This window comes from Asparagus officinalis, chromosome 5 (assembly GCF_001876935.1).
Source record: "Asparagus officinalis chromosome 5, Aspof.V1, whole genome shotgun sequence".
Classification (NCBI taxonomy): domain Eukaryota; kingdom Viridiplantae; phylum Streptophyta; class Magnoliopsida; order Asparagales; family Asparagaceae; genus Asparagus; species Asparagus officinalis.
In genome coordinates, this window is record NC_033798.1 from 8,163,356 (window position 1) to 8,189,225 (window position 25,870).

General features: G+C 38.0%; 2 protein-coding genes and 1 pseudogene across 4 annotated transcripts in view; 2 read left to right on the forward strand and 1 right to left on the reverse strand.

Annotated features, from left to right (window-relative positions):
* The window catches only part of LOC109841478, a 20,201-nt pseudogene extending 1,705 nt beyond the window's left edge, over positions 1-18,496 (forward strand).
* LOC109843119 (zinc finger BED domain-containing protein RICESLEEPER 2-like) lies at positions 12,194-16,869 on the reverse strand. Of its 2 annotated transcripts, XR_002247525.1 has the most exons (6): positions 16,603-16,869; positions 16,452-16,523; positions 13,188-15,044; positions 12,977-13,091; positions 12,671-12,830; positions 12,194-12,558 (listed from the first exon to the last, which is right to left on the reverse strand). XR_002247525.1 is itself a non-coding variant. In XM_020412052.1 (5 exons), exons 3-4 carry the CDS (start codon positions 15,037-15,039, stop codon positions 13,009-13,011), a joined length of 1,935 nt encoding a protein of 644 aa, XP_020267641.1. In that variant the 5' UTR covers positions 15,040-15,044; positions 16,452-16,523; positions 16,603-16,869; the 3' UTR covers positions 12,194-12,558; positions 12,977-13,008. The 2 variants fall into 2 exon arrangements, 1 of the variants encoding a protein (XP_020267641.1); XM_020412052.1 differs by lacking the exon at positions 12,671-12,830.
* The window catches only part of LOC109842728 (protein SIEL), a 9,986-nt gene continuing 4,329 nt past the window's right edge, over positions 20,214-25,870 (forward strand). For both annotated transcript variants that reach the window (XM_020411592.1, XM_020411593.1), the window contains exons 1-5: positions 20,214-20,926; positions 21,010-21,087; positions 22,607-22,840; positions 22,979-23,170; positions 23,955-24,095. In XM_020411592.1, coding sequence (XP_020267181.1) covers positions 20,303-20,926; positions 21,010-21,087; positions 22,607-22,840; positions 22,979-23,170; positions 23,955-24,095 — 1,269 coding nt within the window. In that variant the 5' untranslated portion in view covers positions 20,214-20,302. The remainder of the gene's footprint in view (positions 20,927-21,009; positions 21,088-22,606; positions 22,841-22,978; positions 23,171-23,954; positions 24,096-25,870) is intronic.

Here is a 25,870-nt window from a genome sequence, read left to right on the forward strand (position 1 = left end):
GCGGTGGCTCTCTCTCTCTCTCTTTCTCCTCGCGCGGTCTCTCTTTGCTCTCTTCTTTTTCTCCAACGTTCTCTCAAAGATTTGAAGGGAGGGGGATTTGATTAAGAAAGGAAATTGTTGATTGTGAGGGAGGAATTATTGAGGGGAATTTATCAAAGATGGGGAATCAACACTGTAGCTACAATGTTGATTTGTATTTATTAAGAGATCTTAAGTTTGAGATCTGCTCTTGTATTGTAATTTCTTATTTATTAATAAGAAATTAATTGTGTAGCTCCCGAGGACGTAGGCAAGTTTGCCGAACCTCATAAATCTTGGTGTACTTTTCTTAATACTGCTGTAGGCAATAAAAATTGCCTTTAATCCTTATCAAAGAAGTTCAGAACAAAACTGCTAAAACCTCGTCCGAAATAGCAGAAAAAAAAACACTGATAAAAAGTGGAAAACGCAGATATCTCCCAAACCGTAAGGAATTTGGCAAAACGGAGGAAGCGAACCGAAGCCTTCGGCTCGGTTCGGATGGCTCCATCTCGTCGAGATAGGCGATTTTCATATATAATTCGTCCAATTCCGACTTACGGTTTGAAAGTTACGGCCTATTCTTCAATCCATGCTCAGGAGCTCGCCTGCAGCTCAAATTCGCCTGCAGTCCCAAATCCGCCTGCAGACCCAAGTCTGCCTGCGCACCTGAGCTCGCCTGCAAACCCAGTTCGCCTGCTAGCTCGCCTGCAGACCCAAGTCCGCCTGCAGTCCCAAACTCACCTGCAGACCCAGTTCGCCTGCAAGCTCGCCTGCAGACCCAAGCTGCAGACTCGCCAGCTCACTGTCAACTGCCCACTTGGAGTATGGGAACAGTTACATCAGTGGTCAAATCCCACAAATCAAGGGAGAGGGCACAATACTCCAGGCCCGTCAGATGGCCGTCCACAGTACGAATGAGCGGACAGGCGCCGAAACAGCCTGCACCCTCATAAATGCGGCTCACCTCAGTTGTCCAGGTGAAGGGACGAGAGCCGCCAACGCTCGGTGGTTGGTCAGATCCACGCAAGCATCTGACAGCCGTTGTCACGCATACGAGGAGGGGCTTTCCCACTCCTATGTAGCGTGATGCAGAGCACAGCTCTTCGAATGACCATTGACGGTACGAATGAACAGCAGGACGTCTCCGAACAACGTGTGGTCACATCCCATAATTCAAGGAGCAGTCAAGCTATCTCCCTCACCTCTATTAGTGGTCAAATCCCATGAATCAAGGGATAGCCCATGCCATCCCTTGCCTGTTAAAACCCATCTTCAGCAGCATGAAGAAGGGGGATTGGCCGTTGCATATTCTGCTGGCTAATCTCCCAAAGGTTGAACCTGGACCTTTGCCAAAGGCTCCCTCATTTGAGAACCGAAGCTCCGGCAGCAACTTCGATCGGATCGTCCAAGGGAAGCAGACTCGGCACGAGCACCGAGCGAGGCGTCCTATCGCCACCGAGGAACCCACGTTAAACAAGGAGGGCCTTCCCTCCACTTCTGTTGTAAACATTTGATTTATTAGTTTGTAATAAGCCTTTTTATCAATACAAACGAAGTTCCCTGTTTTCGGGAGATCAAAATGTACACCTACAACTGCGTTTTGCTGTTTTGAGGGTTTAGCGTAGCCCCAGATATTCCCAACAAGGAGTTACTATGACATCCCTTCTATTTGGGGTGACCCCAAGTTCTGGCCCTTCGAAGTCGTTCATTGCTCTGGTGGCGGACCCATGATCGTGGTCAAGTACAAGGGAGAGAAGAAGCAGCTGATGCGGCATAAACATGTACCAAAATGGTTGCAAGTGCACAACCGTGTCAAGTTATAGTATTTAAGATATCGATCCCACGAGGAAGGTGTTTTGTAGGAGAAAATATAAAATTGGTTCTTATGTTGTGTGCATGACAAATAGGAGTGATGAGTGAATGTGATTGTGGAGAGATAGAGAGAGTGGAAGTGATAGTGTGTAAATCGGCACGAAATATAAGTGAGAGTGGATGTGACAAAGAATGAATATGATCAATAAGGCAAGAAGGAAAAAGAAAATAAAAATCAAGAATAAAGAAAATAAAATTCAAGAATAAAAGAAAATGCAAGAAATTAAAGATGGTGGATTCAATTATAGATATGGGTAATCTACAATTGAACCCACTTCTTAGAAAAGGGTGATTACCTAGAGGGTTCTAGCCTAAAGGCGAATCAAACAAAATAAAAATAAACAAAAAGAAAAACTAAACCCAAGAGGGTTCTAGCCTCAATGTGAATAGTATAAGAAATTAAAATCTAACTACAAAATAAAGTACAAAATCTAAACTACAAAATAAAATTGCAAGAATTAAATGCAAGAAATTAAATCTATTCTATAAGCATGAAATAAATCTAAGGCAAGAGGGTTCTAGCCTCTTGGCTATTTAACAAGAAAATAAAATCTAAACTACAAGCATAGAAATAAATCTACACTAATAAGCAATAAAAAGGAAATAAAAGAGAAAAAGGAAAGAAAATGCAAACCTCTAAATAATTCTTCATCTCCATCTTCATCATCCAACAAAGAGAAGAAATATTTAAAGTGGTGAAAAAATTATTATTATTAATTGCAACTAAAGTTACAATTTTGGAAGGCCTTCTCAATTAAGAGTAGCCCTCCTCTCCAAAAGGAGTTTACAAAATTTTCACACCTCTAACCCCTCACTCTCTACCCCTATTTATAGTAAACATCAGTGAATGAGAGCCATTGGATCAAACTTGAGCCCCAAGACAAGCAAAATCAGCCATTGACGCGCGCTACAGTAATCTGGCATCGATACAGGCATCGATGCAGGTATCGATAGGAGTTACAAAAATTTTTATACCCTTAACCCCTCACTCTCAACCCCTATTTATAGTAAATATCAGTGAATGAGAGCCCTTGGATCAAACTTGAGCCCCAAGAATGCAATTTCGTCCGTTGATGAAATCTGGATGACTTCGCATCGATACAGGCATCGATGCCCGTATCGATGCCTGCATCGATGCTGGCATCGATGCCCTAATAAAAATTCTGACTTCACGGTTGGCTTCGTCTCGTCGAGATAGGCGATTTTCATATATTATATGTTAAATTCCGCCTTCCGGATTAGGAGATATCGTCGTTTCTTTGTGGCCAACCATTTTGAATATGATTTCTTTTCATATTGGATTTTTGATTTTCTCCGGGTTCTACAGGCTACACGACTTCATTCTGGGCTTTTGGATAATTTGGAAATTGATTTTCCAATGTGCTTCTTTGCTTCATTTCTTCATTTAATCAATGGGTTTTTGTTGAGAGATGGGAAGTTGAGATTTATTCTTCATTAACCTGCAATTAAAAGATAAAAATAATTATTAGTGGTATATTTATTCATATAAAATAGATAATGAGGGTATAAAATTGTAATAAAATGTGATTATCAAATACCCCCACACCTAAACTTTTGCTAGTCCTCTAGCAAAGAAAATAAAAAGAAAATCCTAACTCACTTTCGCAGGAATCGCGGTTGTATTTAGCGCATACAACAAGCCTTTAAACCCCTAGGTTACCCTAGTGGACGAGTTGTAGTCTCGTGAGGGTTTGCAGTGAATATACCCACAAAATTCGGTCAACTTGCCAAATTAAAGAAGTCAGTAAATAACTAAATTCACTTGATAACTTTTAGATAATCTAATTGGAGCCAGTTATCACTCAAGAAAACATTTTTATATATAACTCTAAGTTATCACTCAAGAAAACATTTATATATAACTCTAAGGTATAATTTTAAGAAAATCTTTTCATTGTAGCAATACGAAACCAAGCCAAACTTAGAAATTTAATTTAAAAGTTTTGAAAAGAACATGCTAACTCTTTGTTTTAAATAATTTTCAAGTTGTTTGATTTAAAATATTTTCCAAGACCATATATACAACTATAAAACATTTAAAAAAAATCTACTTTAACGGGCTTTCTAAGTGACCATTTAACGAGTTTTAGGCTAATGGATCCCAACCCAAATGGGCTTAGGTCATTAAGTATGGAAATACTCCTTGGGCTTAATTACTCGGTCAGCTTAGGCTTTATAAGATAGAATCACCTTGAATTCAAGAGATTTTTTTTTCTTTTTGGTGCCCATTTTTCGCACTCTTCTTTTGCAATTTTTTTTTTCTTTTTTGTATATGTATATATATTTTGGAAAATATGTAAATCAAGACACTTTGAAAAATTATTTTTAACTCTAAGCTAAGCATGCAAAAATTTCATTATTTTAAATAAAAATCCAAGTTAAGGCTTAAGTAAAGTCTACTACTTTGAAAATCATTTCTTAAGAAAATTATTTAGAGTTATCATAAAAGGTGAGCTTAAGTAAATAACTAACTAGGGATTAGAAATTTTCAAATTTATCAAATAAATCAATTATTACATAACTCCATCAATTTGGCAAGTGACGATATTTTTATAATTTTTTTTTAAGAAAAAGGAGGAAAAAAAATGTAACTAAAAATGAAAAATAAAGAGAAAAAATAACTAATTCCCACCCCCACACCTAAATTTTGCATTGTCCTCAATGCAAACTCTATGATGCATAAAGTAAAGCAGATAAGAAGTGAAGCACTTACATTTGGTCGGCTGATAAAAATCTGCAATTACCTTTGGTCTGAGGAGGATGAAAACAAAATTTTATTCTTTTGTTTTTTTTTTTCTCTTTTTTTTTCTTTCTTTTTTTTTCTTTTTTTTTTTCTCTCTTTTTTTTTCTTTTTTTTTACAACTGAACAAGAAACTCTCACATGAGAGAAGAATAAATTCTTTTTATTGTTCTGAAATAAACAAAATAAACAATGTAGAATGAAATATTCAACATGAAGAGTTCCTGTTCTACATTGAATCCTACCTTGCTGTTGAAAATTCTTCCCCGGATTCTAAACAAATTCAGAATGATATAATCAATAATGTGAATTTTCAAGCATTTCGGGGTGTTCAGTAATTCTTGCAACAAAGTAAGATATTATTGGTGTCATGCATTTTGTATTTCTTAATGAACTTAGACTCTTGTATTGTGAAATTTTGTTTTCCAACAACCAATTCTTCTGTGAAGTTCTGAAAATTTGGTTGTTGATTATTCTCCAAAAATCTAAGTTCATCAAGAAAGAGTTCTTCAAAATTTAATTCAAAGCAGCACCTGTTTAACACAGTTTCATTATTCTCAAAGACCTGATCTGCTATTTCTAAAATTTCCAACTCCTCACCAAAAATTTCCTCAAAACTTAAATCAGACTCTTCTTCTTCTTCTTCTTCTTCTGATCTTTCCTGAATGTAGTTTATTTCTAGAGGCTGATTATTTGGTCGGTCCCCTGGATTAAAAATGTTGAGATCAGCAGTCAAATTCCCAAAGGACAGCTTCATTTGACCAGTTCTACAGTTGATGAGAGCATTAGAAGTGGCTAAGAACGGTCTTCCTAAGATGACAGGTGTCTGTCCTTTGGGATTGGAAACAGGCTGTGTTTCCAAGACTACAAAATCTACTGGAAAAATAAAATCTCCAACCTTAATCAGAACATCCTCTAACTCACCCATAGGGACCTTAACAGATCTATCAGCCAACTGTAAGGTGCATTTGGTTGGGTTCAGTACACCTAGACCCAATTGCTGATAGACTGAATATGGAAGCAAATTGACACTGGCCCCTAAGTCTAAAAGCGCCTTATCAATGTGAGTATTACCAATGATACATGAAATGATGGGGGAACCTGGATCTTTACGTTTCAAAGGTATGGGATTTGACAGCATTTCACTGATATTGGCGGCTAAAAAGACTTTCTTTGGAACATTTATTCTCCTCTTCTTAGTGCACAATTCTTTTAAAAATTTAGCATAAGATGGAATTTGTTCAATTACATCTAAGAGAGGAATGTTGACCTTAACCTGCTTGAATGTCTCTAGGATTTTCTCCTCCTGAGGAGAGTGTTTCCTAGACCTGAGTCTATCTGGAAAGGGAGCAACCGGTCTAAATCTATCAAAAGCAGGCTCAGGTTCGGGTTCAGGTTCTTGGTCATCTGAGGGGAGTGATTGTTGAATAGATTCATCAGAAGGAGAAGGAGAAGGAATTTGTACAGGATCAAGAGTTTGACTTGGAGGAGTTCTCACTTGATTATCGACCTGTCTACCTGACCGAAGTGAATGGATTGCATTCACTTGAGCTTCATAGGATGAACTGCATCCTGTGTTATTAGGGTTGACCACGGGTTGACTCGGAAATTTTCCTTTCTCTCTTTCACTCACGGCACTAGCTAGTTGACCAAGTTGGGATTCTAATCTAGCTATAGCTTGAGTGTTGGAGTTGAGCATTTGTCCGGTTGATTGCATGAAGGAATTCAACGTGCTAGATGTTTGAGTCAACATATTCGTGGTTTGAGTAGAGGCCTTAATTATGGTTTCTAAACCCCTTTCCAAGACATTGAGACGTTTATCCTGATCTGGATTGTGAGGAGTCTGAATTACAGCTTGATGAAGAGGAGACTGATTTTGATACGGCAGATTGGGTTGTTGAAATTGTGAATGAGAATTGAATGGAACTGTGTTTCCCCTAGGAAAATGTTGGGTCGAAGCGGGAGTGAAATTTTGAGTTCCGGGAGAATTTCCTAGATTCCATGCAAAGTTGGGATGATTTCTCCAACCTGGATTGTAGGTTGGAGAAAATGGATCATTTCTAGGGTGCTGGAATGCAGCGTTCATCTGTTCTAATGAATGATTGTTTCCTAAGAGAGGGCATTCCTCTGAAACGTGGGTAGGAGACTGACAATTATGACATCCTGGGAAAGAAACATGATTGAGTTGAGCTGGAGCTCGTTCCTTAATTTCTAAGGCTTCTAACCTCCGCAGAATTGTCGCCATCTTCGCTTCAGAAGCAATGTTTGACTCCAAGGAAAGACCACTAGACTTAGAATGGGGAACTGATGAAACCCTGTCATCGCACTGTTCCCATTGCATTGTTTTTTCAGAAAGACTCTCCAAAAACTCCCAAGCTTCATCAGCATTTTTCCTCATAAAATCCCCGTGGCACATTGATTCTAAGGAAGTTTTTGCAGAATAATCTAATCCCTCATAAATTATTTGGCACAATCGCCATTTCTCTAAACCGTGATGAGGACATTGGATGAGAAGATCTTTAAATCGGTCAAAATACTTCCAAAAAGGTTCTCCCGGGATAATTTTAAAGTTTTGAATGCTGTTCCTAAGCTTTACCGTTTTATGAATAGGAAAAAATTTCTTAAGAAAAACGGTGACAAATTCATCCCAAGTTGAGATGGAATTTGTTGGTAAGCTGTACAGCCATTTTTTAGCTTTATCCTTAAGAGCAAATGGAATAAATCTAAGCTTAACCGCATCTTCATTTAATTCTCTCATTTTAATCATAATACACACTTCCTCAAATTCCGAAATAAAAATATATGCGTCTTCTGTTTCATTACCAAGGAATTTGGGAAGCATGTTTATGTATTGCGGTCTAAGCTCAAAACTTATTCCATTTGTTTCGGGGAGCCTAATGCATGAGGGGATTGCATTCCTAATGGGATAGCACATATCATGAAGAACGGGTGGATTAGGATGCTCCATTTCTATGATTGGTTCAAAGCGAATTAATCGATGTGTATTATCCCTAATCCACTGTTGCATACACCAAAATATTTCTTTTTATTATTTTTTTTATTTTTTATTTTTTTTCAAAAAAAGAAAGAAAATTAGTTTTTTTTTAGAAGATAAAGAAAAAGAAAAATCCTAACTGAAACAAATCAAAACAATCACTTTTCAATCAACTCTAATTCTAGGGTTTAGCCTAACTCAACTAGACCAGCTCCTAACCAAAAACTCCTACAGTGAAAAGATCAAAGTTTTACCCAGGTAGTTAGCCAGGTAAGGATAGTACTAGAGGGTGATCAAAGATCAATTAAGTACCTCTTTCCTTGCGGAGCGCTTTACGCAACCCCTAAACCTTGCCTTAGACACCAACTAATCTGAGAAAACTTAAACCGGTTCACTTAAGGATTTCTTGTTCCTTATTGAGCTCGAATCCTTAGGGGCCAACGTCTAATGAGTTTTATTAGGCTTGGGTGGTGTAGTGAGGAATTAGTGATTTTTGGGCTAAGGAAAGGGTGATGAAATCCCTCACCTTATCTTGATTATGGGGTTTTGCCCTTAAAAATATTTTTAAGTGTGTGTCAAATCAAGATGCTCAAATCACTTGGTGAATTCCTACACTATATGAAATGCAACCCTATGAATTAAAAGCAACTAAAAAGGATGGAAAAGAAAAATCTTTTTTTTTAATTAGGGTTAACAATCAAACAAATGAGAAGGGGGGATTTGTTTGAATTTATTATCTTGTTAGTAAATGTCAAAGTGGAGGATGAATTTTATTATGGTCAACAAAAAATAAAATCTCTTCTTCTTTTTTAAGTCCTAATTGTCTCTAATTGTGAAGAAGTAGCTAAAGGGTGGAATTAAAAACTAGAAAGAGGACTTACCTGAAAGCAAATCTTCAAATCCTAGCTCTCCAATCCGCGATCTTCAAGCTCCAAGCGTTTCCTTCACAAAAAACACACAAGTTAAAGAACCAAAATAATTAAAACCTACTTAAGCACCTTCCCCGGCAACGGCGCCAAAAACTTGATGCGGCATAAACATGTACCAAAAAGGTTGCAAGTGCACAACCGTGTCAAGTTATAGTATTTAAGATATCGATCCCACGAGGAAGGTGTTTTGTAGGAGAAAATATAAAATCGGTTCTTATGTTGTGTGCGTGACAAGTAGGAGTGATAAGTGAATGTGATTGTGGAGAGATAGAGAGAGTGGAAGTGATAGTGTGTAAATCGGCACGAGATATAAGTGAGAGTGGATGTGACAAAGAATGAATATGATCAATAAGGCAAGAAGGAAAAGGAAAATAAAAATCAAGAATAAAGAAAATAAAATTCAAGAATAAAAGAAAATGCAAGAAATTAAAGATGGTGGATTCAATTATAGATATGGGTAATCTACAATTGAACCCACTTCTTAGAAAAGGGTGATTCCCTAGAGGGTTCTAGCCTAAAGGCGAATCAAACAAAATAAAAATAAACAAAAAGAAAAACTAAACCCAAGAGGGTTCTAGCCTCAAGGTGAATAGTATAAGAAATTAAAATCTAACTACAAAATAAAGTGCAAAATCTAAACTACAAAATAAAATTGCAAGAATTAAATGCAAGAAATTAAATCTATTCTATAAGCATGAAATAAATCTAAGGCAAGAGGGTTCTAGCCTCTTGGCTATTTAACAAGAAAATAAAATCTAAACTACAAGCATAGAAATAAATCTACACTAATAAGCAATAAAAAGGAAATAAAAGAGAAAAAGGAAAGAAAATGCAAACCTCTAAATAATTCTTCATCTCCATCTTCATCATCCAACAAAGAGAAGAAATATTTAAAGTGGTGAAAAAATTATTATTATTAATTGCAACTAAAGTTACAATTTTTGGAAGGCCTTCTCAATTAAGAGTAGCCCTCCTCTCCAAAAGGAGTTTACAAAATTTTCACACCTCTAACCCCTCACTCTCTACCCCTATTTATAGTAAACATCAGTGAATGAGAGCCATTGGATTGAAATCTTATCCAAAAACAACAAATTTCAGCCTTAGATTCGTAACAGACTGCCCAGCGTATCGATGCAGGCATCGATACAGGCATCGATGCAGGCATTGATGTCGGTATCGATGCAGGCATCGATGCCGCCATCGATGCAGGCATCGATGCCTGCCCTTCTCCTTTTGCTGTCCGCAGAGTTCCTCTTCTATTGGCTTTTGGACTTGGATTTTGGGCTTTTGCTTGGGCTTTTGGGCTTCTTGATTTCTTCATGTATTTATTTTGGGCTTTGGCATTTCTTGGGCTTTTCTTCTTTTTCTTAGCTTGGGCTTTTGGATAATTTGGAAATTGATTTTCCAATTGGCTTCATTTCTTCATTTAATCATGGGCTTTTTGTTGAGAGATGGGAATTTGAGATTTATTCTTCATTAACCTGCAATTAAACATAAAAACAGTTATTAGTGGTATATTTATTCATATAAAATAGATAATGAGGGTATAAAACTGTAATAAAATGTGATTATCAGCAGCTTACAGCTGAAGAAATTTCATCAATGGTTCTGATTAAAATGAAGGAAATTGCTGAGGCTTACCTTGCTTTCACCATGAAGAATGCTGGGGTCACGGTCCCTTGCTGAGGCTTACCTTGGTTTCACCAGGAAGAATGTTGTGGTTAGAGTCCCTGCTTCCTTCAATGATTCTCAACGTCAGGCCACTAGCGATGCTGGTGTGATTGCTGGACTTAACGTCGTGAGGATTATTAACGAGCCGACTGTAGCTGTCTTTGCCTATGGTCTCCACAAGAAGGCAGCCAGTGTTGTGTTGTGTGTAGCGGAAAATTCGGCAGAGTTTCTGGTGCACAATAAGAGAAAGATCAATAAGAATTTTTGTCTCACCAAGAAAACAAGAATCTAAAGTGAATATCTCAACAAAGTGAGATATCAGCTCTTCCTCTCATCAGTTCTAGGACTGACTTGTCAAGGGATCCTAAAAACTATTACAATTGCCACAAATATAAACAAACTAATTTTACGTGGTTCAGCAAACTGCCTACGTCCACGGGGCAGGAGGGGAGGATCTACTATTAGAGAGAAAAAGAGTACAAATAAGTTTACAACTCTCACAATCTAAACCTTCAAATAAGCTCATTGCTTTTCTTCTCAAGAAAAGGCCAGCCTCTAAAACTTTTATCTCTCTACACAAGGCTCTACACCTTTGCACACCGTCTCTGCCTTTTTCTGCCCCTAACTTCTGTTCTTGCTCTGCCTTCAGCCACCAAAACAGAAGCCCTCTTTTGCTTCTGCGATTTTTTTCCTAAGCCGCAAGAACTAGACCTCCTTCGCACGCTACCCTAGGAAAGAAAATGTGGAGGTATTTATAAACCTCAATGGTTTTCGGGTGGGCCTTTCTCTATGTCTGCTGGACTAACCACTTCTCTTCACACGGTTTAAGGGGTCATTTATTCACCCCACGCGATTTCCCCGCTCGTGATCTCTTCACGAGAGCTTCACGTACGTGGGTGGCCCCCACTCACATGTTGATCAAAAGAATGTCCTCATCTTTGACCTCGGAGATGGTATCTTTGACGTCTCTCTTTCCCCTATTTCGGAGGGTACCTTTGAGGTCAAGGCTACGGCTGGAGACTCCTGTCTGGGAGGACAGGCCTTGAACAGCCTCTTGGTGTTTTAAGCTGGTTAAGGAGTTCAAGAGGAAGAACAAAAAGGATGTCAGACTCTTGATCCCGAGGCTTTTTGGAAGTTGAAAACAGCTTGTGAGAGGGCACTCAGGACCCTTTCTTCCACTGAGGATCGAGACTGGAGTCGATATTGATTCTACTTAACAATCACAAGGGTCTGGTTAGAGTGCCAGAGCTCGAACCTACTTACTAGAAGGTGTGTGCAGACCATTAAGAAGTGTTTAAGTGATGCCAATTAAGATGGACAAAAGCAGCGTCCGTGAAGTGGTGCTTGTTTGTGGGTCTAGCAGAATCCCCGTGGTCCGGAGAAGGGTTCAGGACTTCCTCAATGGTAGGGATGTCAAATGGGTGGTTTTGGTTGGGTTTGGTTGGGTCATAAATGGGTGGTCACATTTATGACCATTTGACCATTTATAACCCATTTAGCATTTGCTAAATGGGTCGGTTCTCATCCACCCATTTACTAAATGGGTGGTTCATGGGTGACCCAATAACCCATTTAGTTACGATGCTTTTATATATATGTAAATTTCAGGTATCTACTTACAAACTTTCAGGGGGTTTTCTGTAGACTTGCAGGAGATTTTTGGTAAATTTTCAAAGGGGTTTCTGTAAACTTTTAAGGGTTTTCTACAAACTTGCAGGGTTTTTTGGTAAACTTTCACCAACAGTAAAATCAGTATTAATATTGCTAATAAAATAACCATCGTACCAACACAATCACCAACTTTTAAATCGCTACCAATACCCGGTAGATAATACTTTTCCAGCCTGAAATCCAATTTCACAAGCGCAAGCACAGGCAGACAAATTATCAACGGAAAAACATCAACCTCAAAAGCTTCCTCAGTTTAAAAAAAGACGTTCTACATATAACGAAAATCAAAATGTGAAGCGCTAAGATCCCAAGTTTTATACACAGCATTACGACTAGTAAACATTATATAGATCAACATATGCTGAAAGAGATTGGTGCCTACACTCTACAATCATCATACACCAGTCAAGTGAAACCCTCACTAATACCAAAAGAAACAAGCAGCAAACAAACAGCACACTACTACAAAGTGATCAGACTTTGCAATTGCCACATAAGCATGCATATGCTATCGGCTTTTGCCGCGTTATCAGTGAGATCTTTCGGACACTTCTAAACACAAGGTTTCCACAAATTGCAGCGTTCAGGAGGTCGGTGGACGAAAGTGGCATCAAAAACTCACAAAACATGACATAGACCTGAAATAACAAACACAATCAGCGCTATATGCGGACACAACTGATGCAAGTCTGAAAAAAGCAGGTAAGGGAATGCTTGAATGAGCTAGTAATTAAAGAGAAAAAAGCAAACCTGTTTGATCTAAACACCCCTGAGAGTCTTCTACAAGCAGAGACCTTGTATAGTCCAAATTAATTAAGCTCTTAATTGCAGGTTTGTGCAGTATAACTCAAGCATCTCAAACTGGGAGATTAATGGTGGTTTATTTAGACTGAAATGACGAGTACATGTTCTGAAACATCATAACGTGCAGTAGCTTAAATGATGGTGGTTATGACATTGTAAAATTTCTGTGATTAAAAAGACTCGTGAATGGATGCAAAATGATATGGAAACATCATAACGTGCAGTAGCTTAAACATCAATAAAGATTAATACCTTAATAGATGACAAATCTTCTAACAAGCACTTCACCACCCTCCTTCAGATTCAAAATTTTGAATATCACTAAAATCATGCACCAACAGATGTCCTTCTTCAATATCTTCCAAAGCTGCATTTAGATCATAGGATACAACTATGTTAGTCTAATATAACACATGTACACCATAAATTTACAGAAGGTAACAAGAAAAAGTAAGCAACTTACAAGGAACCTCCTCTAACCAAGAACCAAGGCATATTTGAGCTTCGGCATTTTCCGGAAGAAGACGATTACGGTACTTATCAAGCACACGACCAGCTATGCTGAAAGCAGATTCAGAGGCCACTGAAGTAATAGGGATACTGAGTATATCACGAGCCATCATGGATAATTGAGGACGCTTCTCAGATTCTACTTTCCAATATTCAAGAACATTCAGTTTCTCATTTTTCTTCCAAGAAAGTATCTTTTCATCTAAATACTCTTCTAATTCAGACTTGGTCCTACTGACTGAAACTACTTGGCTCTCAAACTGTTCAAACTCAAGCATCTCATCATCACGAACATCTCCAAAGGCCTCTTCCGAACTACTACCGGCCATGCATATATCATTTGATGCTCTCTCATATTCTTTGTAAAGAAGCTTTAACTTATCCAAGAGAGTCACCACATGAGTAGAACCAAGACCCACTTTTTGAAAACAAAACTCCACATATTTCACCTTATAACGGGGGTCTAAGATGCATGCAAAGGACAAAATCTTGCTATAACACTTCCAATATTTATTAAACTTTTTCTCCATATCACTTGCCATAGATTTTATGTCTTCATCTTCACTTGTCATCTCTTCCTTTATGCATTTTTGTATCTTCCAAACTCCACCAAAATACAAGTTAGAAGTTGGGTATTTACTTCCAGAAAAAAGAGTGCACACTTCATAAAAAGGTTTCAAGAACTTTGCTATTTTTTCAGCCTTTACCCATTCTTCAGTTGATGGACAAAATGTAAAATTTGAATCGATTACCTTCAATTGCTCAAATGCCCGACGAAAAGGTAAAACACTCTCCAACATTAAAAAGGTGGAATTCCACCTATTGGACACATCTTGTTGAATTTTCTTTGCACTAACTGAACAAGTTTGTTCGATACACTCTGCAAATTTTTTCTTCCTTCCAGGAGGACTCTTTACATATTTAATGCATTCTCTAAACTTGGATAAAGATTTATCAATTATTTTTAAACCATCTTGTACAACAAGATTTAAAATGTGAGCACAACATCGTACATGCAAAAATTCACCATTGGAGACAAAATGCTCCTTTAAAGCAGGATGGTCTTTCAAAATCTTCATAAAAGCATCATTATATGATGCATTATCCAATGTAACAGTGAAAATTCTTTTTTCTATGCCCCACTCCTTCAGTAAATGAAATAGCTTCTCTACTAAAATTGCCCCACTATATGGGGGTGAAACATGAGACAAAGCTAATATTTTGTTTTGCAAGATCCATTGCTCATCAATGTAATGTGCAGTAAGAGACATGTAGTAATCTGATGTTGAAGAGGTCCACAAGTCTGTAGTTAGACTGATTCTGCTAGGAACTAGCTTCAAAGTTTGTTTAAGAATTCTTTTTTCTTTCTGGTACAACTTAAGCAAATCAGCTTTAGTGGTGTTCCTCGAGATATGCTTGACTTCAGGATTTAAAAATGTATGTAATTTGTGTATCCCTCGATGTTCCACAAAACAGAATGAATAACCATGCAATGCAATGACCCTAGCCAACATTTCTCTGTAATTATCTTGATCTAATGGCATGGTTTTCCATGATGAATCAGCCTCATCTATATCTCGTTTTGGGCAAGAATGAATATGCCTCAACATATTTGTGGTACCATAACCACTAACATAAACTTGGTCACATTTCTTGCACTGAACTTTAGCTTTCCCATCACTATCAACAGGCAACTCAGTAAAATACTCCCAAACTTTTGATTTTGCTCTTCTTTTACGTATAGATATAGTTTCATTACCAGATTCACTACCATCATCGCATGCAGTAAATTCATTCAAAGACATAGTAACTGAAACAAGAAAAATAACTTTTTATTATCAAATCAAATGTCAAAAGTTAATAAAATAGCTTCGTATATAACAAATAACTACAATAAGAAAAAGAACCCTACCCAACAAATTCCAACACAAGATCCATGTCAATATTTTGTTTCTTGCTACGGGAGTTACAGATGTGAAGAAGAATCCATGTCAATTTTTTATTATCAAATCAAATGTCAATATTTGCTGAAACGTATGTTTCAGATAGTACACAAATCGTCCTTCTGTTGTCTCATAGATAGGATCTACCTCTAAATATGTTGGACAGCAATCTATCATGTGTTAGACAAATATTTATGATTTATCTAAGTGCATTAAACTTGCTTGCTTATGCAGGTTAGAAGAAGAATTTATATAGACGCGTTCAACTAGTTTGCGTACTACATGAAGGGAATTTGCATGTGTGGATCTGGGTAGACATCATTATCAGAAAATATAAATACATGGTAGCCCATGAATCAGACTCGTGTTTTCCTTTTTAATTAAAAAATTAATTGATTCACCAGATTTGGTAGATTAACAGTAACTCCATTATATTTTTCTGGAAACAGAAGTTCATATAATATTCTCAGTTTCAATAGTCTTAAGCACAAACTCACAAAGATATGCAATTTCAAGTCAGATTAAAAATTTCAGGGAAAAAACATATTGAATCAATTAATACCATAAACAGTCAAGTTTCCAATCAGTTCTCTCCACCCTTACTAGTTTATATCTATAAACAAGGAAATTTGACAAAGAAATGGTCAGAAATCAAAACTCTACACTTAAAATCACTTTGATTTGGGAACTACTCCAGACTATAAGTCGTCCATGATCAACACCAATCCATGATCAACTCTACACTTAAAATTCACATCATAGTAGTATATTACCTCCCATATAATTGCCTTCAGTTATTTGTACCCTTGACAGTTCTGCTATAAGATGCAATTTGACTGTAAAACTGTACCGTGTTATAATAACTAGTAAGATGCAATTTGAGAGTTCTGCTATAAAATTCTGACCAGATGTACAAAATTCTGACCAGATGCCATATTCTCAATTTCAGTTTCGTGCACAAGCTAACTATCAACTCTATGGTTTTTAGCAAAAAATGTGAATCACACTAGTATTAGTTCTACTAATGCAAGTTGTGCTAGTATTAAATAGAAATTCAGCACAATCTTTGACTCTAAAAATGAAATTTTACTCAGGACATGCAAACGCTGCAAATCATTAACATAAACTGAGATCACAGAACGGACTAACAAATACAGAAGATGCAAGATGTATTGTTTGACAAATTGCCGCAGTGAGGAAATGCAATACGAACAAATCATAGAGCTGAGAAACTAAAACATTTTACAAGGGAGAAATAAATTAGAAAATAAAACCTGAGGACGTCTCTTCAGCGAGCTCAGCGGATTAAAACTTCAGAGCTCGATCAAAGGCCTGATCAAGAAACCCTAAAATTGAAAGGAGACAGGATTAAGAAACCCCAAAATTGAAAGGAGGCAAGATCAAGAAACCCTACTAAGAATGTACCTCAAAATCCAGTGATTAGCTCGATCAAAGGCCTGAATTTGAACAGGAAAGACGCTCGAACCCTAATCATTGCCTCCACAAGTTGAAGATTCGATTCTCCTGTTGATCGAGAGGAACTATGACTCGATCGGAGAGAGATGAGGAAGCTCGATACTCTCCGCTGAAGGTAATCGATCGCTTGCGAGGAGAGAGATCGAGGAACTAGGGCTCGAGCGTTTGAGAAAGAGGGGAGAAAGGAGAACGGAGAACGGAGAACGCGTGTTTATGGATCAGATTGGGTTGGTTATGGGCGGGTTTGGTTATGAACCATTTAGTCTATAGGGAAGCAATACCCACCCATTTAGGACCCGCTTTGTTAAGTGGGTGGGTATAGTTGGACTATTTTGTGAGTAGGTATGGGTGGATTATTGGGTTTGGGTCTAGATTGACATCCCTACTCAATGGCAAGGAGCTCTGCTCGAGCATCAACCCTGACAAGGCTTGTTGTTGATGGTGCTGCAGTCCAAGCTGCAATCTTGAGCAGCCAAAGCAGCGAGAAGTTCCAAGACTTGGTCGTCTTGGATGTTACTCCTTGGTCCCTCGGTCTTAATTAATGGTTTTGCGGGGAAAATGGATGAGTTGATCCCAAGAAACACAAGGATTCCCGCGAAGACTCAGCTGGTGTTATCGGCTCACTCAAGCAGCCAACCCTTAGCCTTGATCTCGGTCCATGAGGGTGAGAAGTCATGGACCATGTTGAACGAATTCTTTGCCATGTTTGAGCTCTTAGGAATCCCTCCATCTCCCAAGAGAGTCGCCCTGATCATAGTCAGCTTCCTCAGTATCTTTGCAGAGGAGAAGTTTACTCCAAACAAGAACAAGTCTACCAACAAAGTCACCGTCACCGGGCTGAGCAAAGAAGTAGTAGCCTGTTGTGCGCAGCGAAAATTTTGGCAGAGTTTCTGGTGCACAATAAGAGAGAAAGATCAATAAGAATTCCCATCTCACAAAGGAAACAAGAATCTAAAGCGAATATCTCAACAAGGTGAAATATCGACTCTTCCTCTCATCAGTTCTAGGACTGACTTGTCGAGGGATCCTAAAAACTATTACAATGACCACAAACAACAAATCACACAAGTTTTACGTGGTTCGGCAAACTGCCTACGTCCACGAGGTAAGAAGGGGGAGATCTACTATTAGAGGGAGAGAATACAACTAGGGTTTATAATCACTCAATCTAAACCCTCAAACAATCTCTCTCACACACACAAATATCTCTCTGTTTTTTTCTCTCAAAAGAAATAGCCGCGAGAACAGTAACTTTTCTTCCTCCTTCGCACGCCGTCGATTTTTTCTTCTGACTGCACAAATCCTCTTTGCATGCCCTTTCTGCCGCAGCCGCAAACACCCCTCCTTCGCACGCCTTGAAACCCTACGGAGACATCAGTATTTATAGGAGATTAAAAACACTGCTGCAAACATGTCTCGGGTGGGCCCCAATAAACTCTCGCGTGGGCCTGTCCCTGTCCGCACCGCCTGCCATTCACAAGTCTTTAAGATATGTCCCTGTTTCAAATAGCAAGACGAGTGGGTGGGCCCCAATGCTCGCAAATCCTCTATGCACGCCCTTTCTGCCGCAGCCGCAAACACCCCTCCTTCGCACGCCTTGAAACCCTACGGAGACATCAATATTTATAGGAGATTAAAAACATTGCTGCAAATATGTCTCGAGTGGGCCCCAATAAACTCTCGCGTGGGCCTGTCCCTGTCCGCACCGCCTGCCATTCACAAGTCTTTAAGATATGTCCCTGTTTCAAATAGCAAGACGAGTGGGTGGGCCCCAATGCTCGCAAATCCTCTATGCACGCCCTTTCTGCCGCAGCCGCAAACACCCCTCCTTCGCACGCCTTGAAACCCTACGGAGACATCAATATTTATAGGAGATTAAAAACATTGCTGCAAATATGTCTCGAGTGGGCCCCAATAAACTCTCGCGTGGGCCTGTCCCTGTCCCCACCACCTGCCATTCACAAGTCTTTGAGATATGTCCCTGTTTCAAATAGCAAGACGAGTGGGTGGGCCCTAATGCGCGCATTCACGTGTCTTCATGCAGACATGGCCCATGTGGCCTCCACTCACGCCTCCCAACAATTCTCCACCTCGGCGAAGTTTTTTCAAAACTGAGCCGATACCAACCAAACCAAATGTCTCACTTGTTGCGTCCAGTACGAAGTGAAACGATTCACTAACGAACTCCATCCATAACAAATCGAGAACCCAAACGAAAATGCAAACACTCTCCATCCAATCCCTCAAATCACTCCCTCGACTGTCTCATAATCTCTATATATATACGAATATGGATGCTAATATCTATGTGGATATATAAATGAATAGACATGCAGATATAAAACGTATATGAGAAAACTAGATAACACCGGTAAAAATATAGTGCATATGATACAAGAGAGTTGTTAACATGCTCATTATATCTAAAAAACTTAGGTTAGATCTCTAGATCATCAAAATTAGCCTCAAATTTCAATAATCTAAAGATTAAAATAGTTGCGATAAAAAAATAGTTGCAACTTGTTGATGTCAGATGTTTAACGATAGGTTTTTGGGTGAGTTATAGAGTGTTTATCTTCTTTCATGGATGATTATTGGGCAGAGTTCGATCATGCACACAAACAATACATAAAAAGATTGAAGTTAGGTTTTTTGGTGGTTCCTCCGATGGTCAAGTCAGTATTGAACTCAGATGGAGGAAAGAAAATATGAGCATTGTACGTTATAGCAAAAATTACGTACCATCATGCAGTAGGCAATCCGTCTATTTATAGTAGATTATGAAGGGTATTTGCGTAACTTTGGCCAATTACAAGCAATCGACTAGGCCAACTAATACTTTACAGGTGTCAGGCGCGGGTATTAATTGTGGCGGCAACGGAGGGGCTACGGAGCCAGCGTTATTCAATGAGTCATTATGACTCCAGGTGAGATGTAACGATGATTTTGACTAAGCATTTAATGTTATGGTGGCCGGCTATCATTGAGGGGTTCGAGAAAGACCACCTTTCGTCTCAGCTTTTCGAGGGAGGCACAAGAAAAGACACCTTTTGATTCGGCTATTCTGAATGAGAGTGCTTCTCGATTCAGTCAACTGAGTGGTAACACATTATGTTAGTTTTAGTAGCAGTCCCTGAGTGAGAACGCCCTTCGACTTGGCCCTCTTGGAAGGGCCCAAGTGAAGGTGTTCTTTGACTTAGCCTTCATGAAGTCAGATCGGATTGGTGTATAGTTAATTTGAGACGCGTGTCATCTCGTGAATGTGATTAACACTTAATCATTTCTATGATACTACACAACTACATGACCAATGTATATTCAGATATTTCGAATGCGGATACATATATTCATTACAATAACCATATCTGTTACCATATCTTATCATATATAAATTTTAGGAACCATATCTATTTCCATATCAAGAAAATACGGATATAGATATTTTCTTGATTATGAATATTTTGCGCCTCTAGGAAAAATCCCACGGGTATCACCGTACGCTTGGGTTATAGGTTATCGGGTACAAATCCGACATAAGAATACAGACCGGACGACAAGATAAAGCTCCGACATACACGCGACCCAAGCCCACTCGCGATCTCCGTTTTCTTCTTCCTCCCGCCAACAATCCCATTTTTAATTCTGTACCATGGAGCAGCTCCTCCTCAAAAAACTCCAAGCCCTAACCCCCCTCCCCTCCAGCGATCTCAAAACCCTAACCCTAGCCCGATCTCTTCTCACGAACCCTAACTCCTCCCCTTCCACCCTCGATTCCGCCACAAAAACCCTAATCCAAACCCTAGACTCCCGCCGCCAGGACTCGTCCTTCGCCCGCCACGTCATCAAGGTCATCGGTGACGCCGCCTCCGTCCACCGATCCCTCGTCCCTTTGGCGATTCAAGTGATCCGGCCATTTTTAAACGGCGATGATGGCGTCCCAGCGGATGCGCTTGCTGTTTTTGATTCTTTGGGGGAGTACGATTTGTTGGATGAGGAGCTTGTGATATCACTTGCTTCGAGCCCGATTGTGTCGGTTCGGCTGAGGATTGTTGAGATTTTGGGTTCGAATTTGGATATGCTGGGTCTTGAGCTTATGATGAGAGTGTTGTTGGGTCTTTCGACAGATATTTATCCATCGGTGAGAAATTCAGCGGTTAGGGCACTTGTTGGGCTGTTGAAGAGAGATGGTTTGAATTTGAAGTGTGTTTATGATCGTGGGGTTGAGCTCTTGAGGGATGAGGATGAGCTCGTGAGATTGGCTGCTGTGAAATTGGTGAAAGGCTCATTCACATTTGCTTTTTTAGTGATTACTGTGTTGATATTTGTTCTTATTTTTCCTTAATTTTTGGCAATTAGGTGAGTGAGTGTGCACGATTGTTTGCAGTGGGTGAAGCTGGCGGTGCCCGTGAGCTGATAAATGTGATATTTGTTCAGGTATGCTCTCGTTGGAATTTTATTATGTATTTTTTATGTAAATTAGCGTTTATTAGATGGATTAGCCAGTAGAAATCAATTGAAATGCTGGGTATCTTTTGAAAATAGTTATTGTAGTGTGATCCCGTAGGGGATCTGTTTCTTTCCATGATATGGTCTTCACGTCAAGTGCTTATTTTCTTATCTAGTTCATCTTTCAGTAAGAGTATCTTTACTAGCCTCTAAAGTTCTTGAAGACTCGAGCATACTGTGTATGTGTACACACACGCACACACACGCACACGCACACACATATGAGTATTTTACACACACATGTTGCATTGTGATGCATATGAATGCCAAACAGATTATTGTGCAAGGAAGGGAAGGTTGTATCTATATTGGTCATTTGTACACAACCTTTCCTTCTTTATAGACAATCAATTGATATGCACTGGTCATTCCTGAGACTTTGGAAAGTTTCTATATAATTCCTTTATACACAAGAAATTTATGTACAATCTTTTCTTATCACTTATAAGCATCCAATTTATCATTCACGTAAATGATTAACAAATCATTTGTATATACTGGTCTCCTACTTTGTGGATGCAGATAATCATTTCTAGTGGATGTTTCTTTTAATTTTTTACGATTCTTGATTTACCTTAGGTATTTTCATGAAAGTATATCTCCTCTTTCTTCACATTTTGCTTGTTGAATATTTAAAAAATATATCTTCTTGCTCTAGTATGTTATTGTGTATCTATCCACAGATATGTCAAACTTTTATAAGTCAGTGAATGATATATATTTATGCTTCATAATTCTTATTGAAAGAAAATGTAAGTTTTTTATTTTGCTATTGTGGATGCTTTTTTGAACTCTCTATGTCCATTTTGTGGAGTCAGTTTGTATATCACCTCAAAATTGCTTCAAACTGCCGTACCAGATATTATTATGGTGGCTTCTGTTGATTTACCAGAGTTATATTTCATTGTAGGAGGAATTCTTTTGTTTCTCCCTTCTGGGATATACTTATTTATCTCTTGGATGTTGTTCCATTCCAGTTTTGGATAACTTTTTATTCCTTTATGCAATCGTTCAAGAGAATCTAAACAAACAGATGTAAGGAAGGCTATTGCTACCTTGTTTGCCTGATTTGATACTACCTGAAGTTTTTAAATGTTCCCTTATTCATGGAAGTTAAGCAAACAGAATTAATTGTTCTCTTTATATTCCTCATTTTATGGCTTAAATCGACTTGACCAAGACCTTGGAGGTACTTGAGGATGTTTTAGCCAAGTACTCATGCATAAATTTGTTCATAGATGTAATTGGTTTAGCTTTAATATCTGAATGTTAGCCTTAAACACCCACCATACCCACCCACCCACGCACACAAGCCCACCGACCCTAAGCACTCAAGTACTCATACACCCTCACAATCTAATGTACTTGGATGTTTAATCTATTTCTTAAATTGAAAAACCTAACTCATGAATTTATATGATAGTATCTTGATCTCTGCTTTATTCAGCTTTGTTGGATGGCAAGGGATATGAATTTGAAGGTCAGATTAGAAGCTTTTATTGCCCTAGGAGGAGTAAGGTTGGTGTCTGAAGGTGTTCTTCTACAGTCGCTTTCAAAGAAAATCTTGGGAAGCAAAAGTGAAGGAAGCTCCCTTACTGAATGCATTGTCAAAGAATATAAATGTCCAATGTCATGTGCTGCTGGAGCTTTTGTACATGGGATTGAAGATGAGTTTCATGAGGTACCTACAATTTTATTCCCAGTAGCTGGTTTTCGCTGAAAAAGTTCTTTGCCAGTAGTTCTTTATTTGGTTTTTATAAATTTAAGGCCTTTAGTAAAAAACAGCAGTTCTTCTAACTTCCATGTTTCTTTGTTCAAGGTACGAACAGCTGCTTGCAAATCCTTGGGGATGCTCTCAAGGTTTTCTATCCGGTTTGCTGAGAATGCCTTGAACTTGTTAATGGACATGCTAAATGATGATGTACTAGCTGTTCGGTTACAAACTTTGCAAAATTTGTTTCATATGGCAACACGTGGTCGTCTAACAATACAGGAGAAACACATGCAAATGGTACATACCTTGGTCATGAATTTCATTAGTGTTCAATTGTTTCCACGAATTGGTTTTATTTTAATGTGCAGGAATATTAATGTGGGATCATTTTTAAACGTCTTACATGTATGATAGGCTAAATAGCACTTATATAACCTATTGTTTCATCTATTTTTCAGTTTTCACCTATATACCTTCACTTGTATTGGTAGCAAGAAAATGCCCTGAAGTCTTTTAAACTTGTACTTATATACCCTCACTTGTTTTTGTGGTAGCAATTAGATACCCTAAAGTTGTTAAAACTTGCACTTAAATAACCTAAAGTTTTTAAATTTGACACTTAAATACTCTTAAGGTTTTTAAGACTTGCACTTCAATACCCTCAAGTTTGCATAGCTGAGGATAGTTATGTGCAAGTTTTAACAACTTTAGGGTATTTCAGTGCTTGTTATAAAAATATTAGGGTATTTAAGTGCTAGTTGTAAAAACATTAGGGTATTTAAGTGCCGTTAAAAAGTGAGGGTATATAAGTGCAAGTTTAAAAAACTTTAGGGTATTTTTTTGCTACCAAATACAAGTTGGGGTACATAAGTGAAAACTAGTTGAAACAATAGGGTATTTAGGTGCTCTTTAGCCTTATCAATATCATTACTCATCATGTGTAATTTGACTCTAGATGCAGCCAGTACCTTCTTTTTTTCCCCGCGAAATGTTCATTCGGGAAGTTGTTTTGCATTTCATTTCATCATGTACAGTTGGCTTACTAGTTCAAACAAGAGCCTAATGTACAATTTTGTTGCAGTTTCTTGGTTCATTAGCTGATAGTAATGCCGTGATTAGACATGCAGCAAGAGAAGTGCTCCGGCTAATGAAGCTGCCGAAGCTTGAGATGTTTATAGCTGCAGTTGACGACCTTATCGAAAATTTGATGATGCACCCAGAGGTTGGCAGTGTTGCAACTTTTTTTAGTATAAGCGATAAAGTAACTTGATTATTGTGATTTTCCAATTGGTCCTTGTAATCTTCTTACATCATCCCCTTTCTTCTGTCAAATTGATTGATATAAAAAAAATCAAATACACGGACACATGTTCCTATGCTTGTGAACAAAGAAAAATTTGTTAGATCTAAATAAAAACTTGAGATCTAAAACCATAAAGCCATTGATTAATTCGAAGAGATTAACAATAATCAAAAGAGCGGAAACTTATACCTGAATCCATAGATGAACCTGAGATGGGTTTTGGATCTTCTAACCTTAGGGTTTCTCTATAGCCGAATTTCTCTCTCTAGATGGGGGTGAAGAGAATTAGAGAATGTAACCCTAGATTAGGGACCATAACCCCTTATTTATAGGTGTTGTACATTTGCAATTTGGCCCCTCAACAAATCACAATTACAACCTGGTATCTGCACATATAACCCCATGACTTATTTAAGTACCTATTAATCCAACTTGATTGATCACTTTAGTGGGTTATCCTGAAAGATAGCAATACACATTGATTAATCATATGTGCCCACAAATAGATTTATTAGATTAAATCCAACAAAATTATCTACAGACTGAGAATGTCCACAGATGGTTTCTAGTGTAAAATACTGACATATATAACTTCTTTAAACACATATGAGAAAAATTTATGACAAGTTCTTCGTTTCTAAATACGGACATAAGTAACTTCAAGTTATTCTGGAAATTGTATGGATGCATTGCATTGGAAACCGAGTTGATAACTGGCGGACATCATGCACCAATTGCAAACAAAATTAGATAATTATGCGGTGAGGTATATATCACCTCATTTTTATCAAAAAATTAAAATTCTCAAGCCATCGGGGAAGTTTACTGTGAAGAACGTGAAATTAAATATTGTTATACACAGGGAGATCATCATAAATGTAATGACCAGTGTTCTTGTTTAACGTGATTCCAAAAGAATATAATGACAATTTAGAAACTAATCTGTAATTCATAGACATGGGTAGGAAGTCTTGGACATGGCATGATATATCTATTCTGCTTTGTGCGTATGTGAAGAACTTAAAATAGTAAATGATCCAAAAGTTGTAAAATTTTTCTCTGGAGGGGGTTATAACATAATACATGTTTCTGAGAGGAATCAAGGTTTACATATGTACTAAGGGGCTGTTTAGTTGTAGGATTTGTATTTTGGACTCGTGTTGAGCATCTTTCCATAATTTAATCTCTTGTTTGGTTTGCACTTTGCAGGAAAGTGGGGTGGAAATAGTTTTGGAAGAGATTCTAATAATTCTTGTTTGTTTCAAAAGAAAGTGATAAAGTTTGAAGGTGATTCATGAACCCCCCTAAAGATTGGTTTTGTATTTAAATTAGGATCTGTTAGTGTTCAGTAATTGTGCTATTTTGAAACAAAGAAAGATAAGATCAACGTAATAGACTAGACTTTTGAAATTTTTAGATTTTTTACAATTTTAAAAATAATTTTTAAATTTAGTGGAACACAATTCTCAAAATTCTCCCAAAATCCTAAACTTTGGCTAGGATTCTGACATAATAGAATTCTTAAATGGCATCAATCCCAAAACTCAAATTTGTGGAACCAAGCACCGGATTTAAGACAACAATTTTTACCTAGTCACTTTTCAGGTGCGGGACCCATTTTTCTTACCCACTTTCCCTGGACTCCTTTAATAATAATCCCTCAGAGTTTTACATGCAGATATATGTGTTATGTC

Bases quoted from the DNA above. Each gene is read 5' to 3' on its own strand.
- LOC109843119 (XM_020412052.1), bottom strand. From the start codon at position 15,039: ATGTCTTTGAATGAATTTACTGCATGCGATGATGGTAGTGAATCTGGT. The intron at 13,092-13,187 runs GTAAGTTGCTTA...ATCTAAATGCAG, and splicing joins TTGGTTAGAGGAGGTTCCTT to CTTTGGAAGATATTGAAGAA.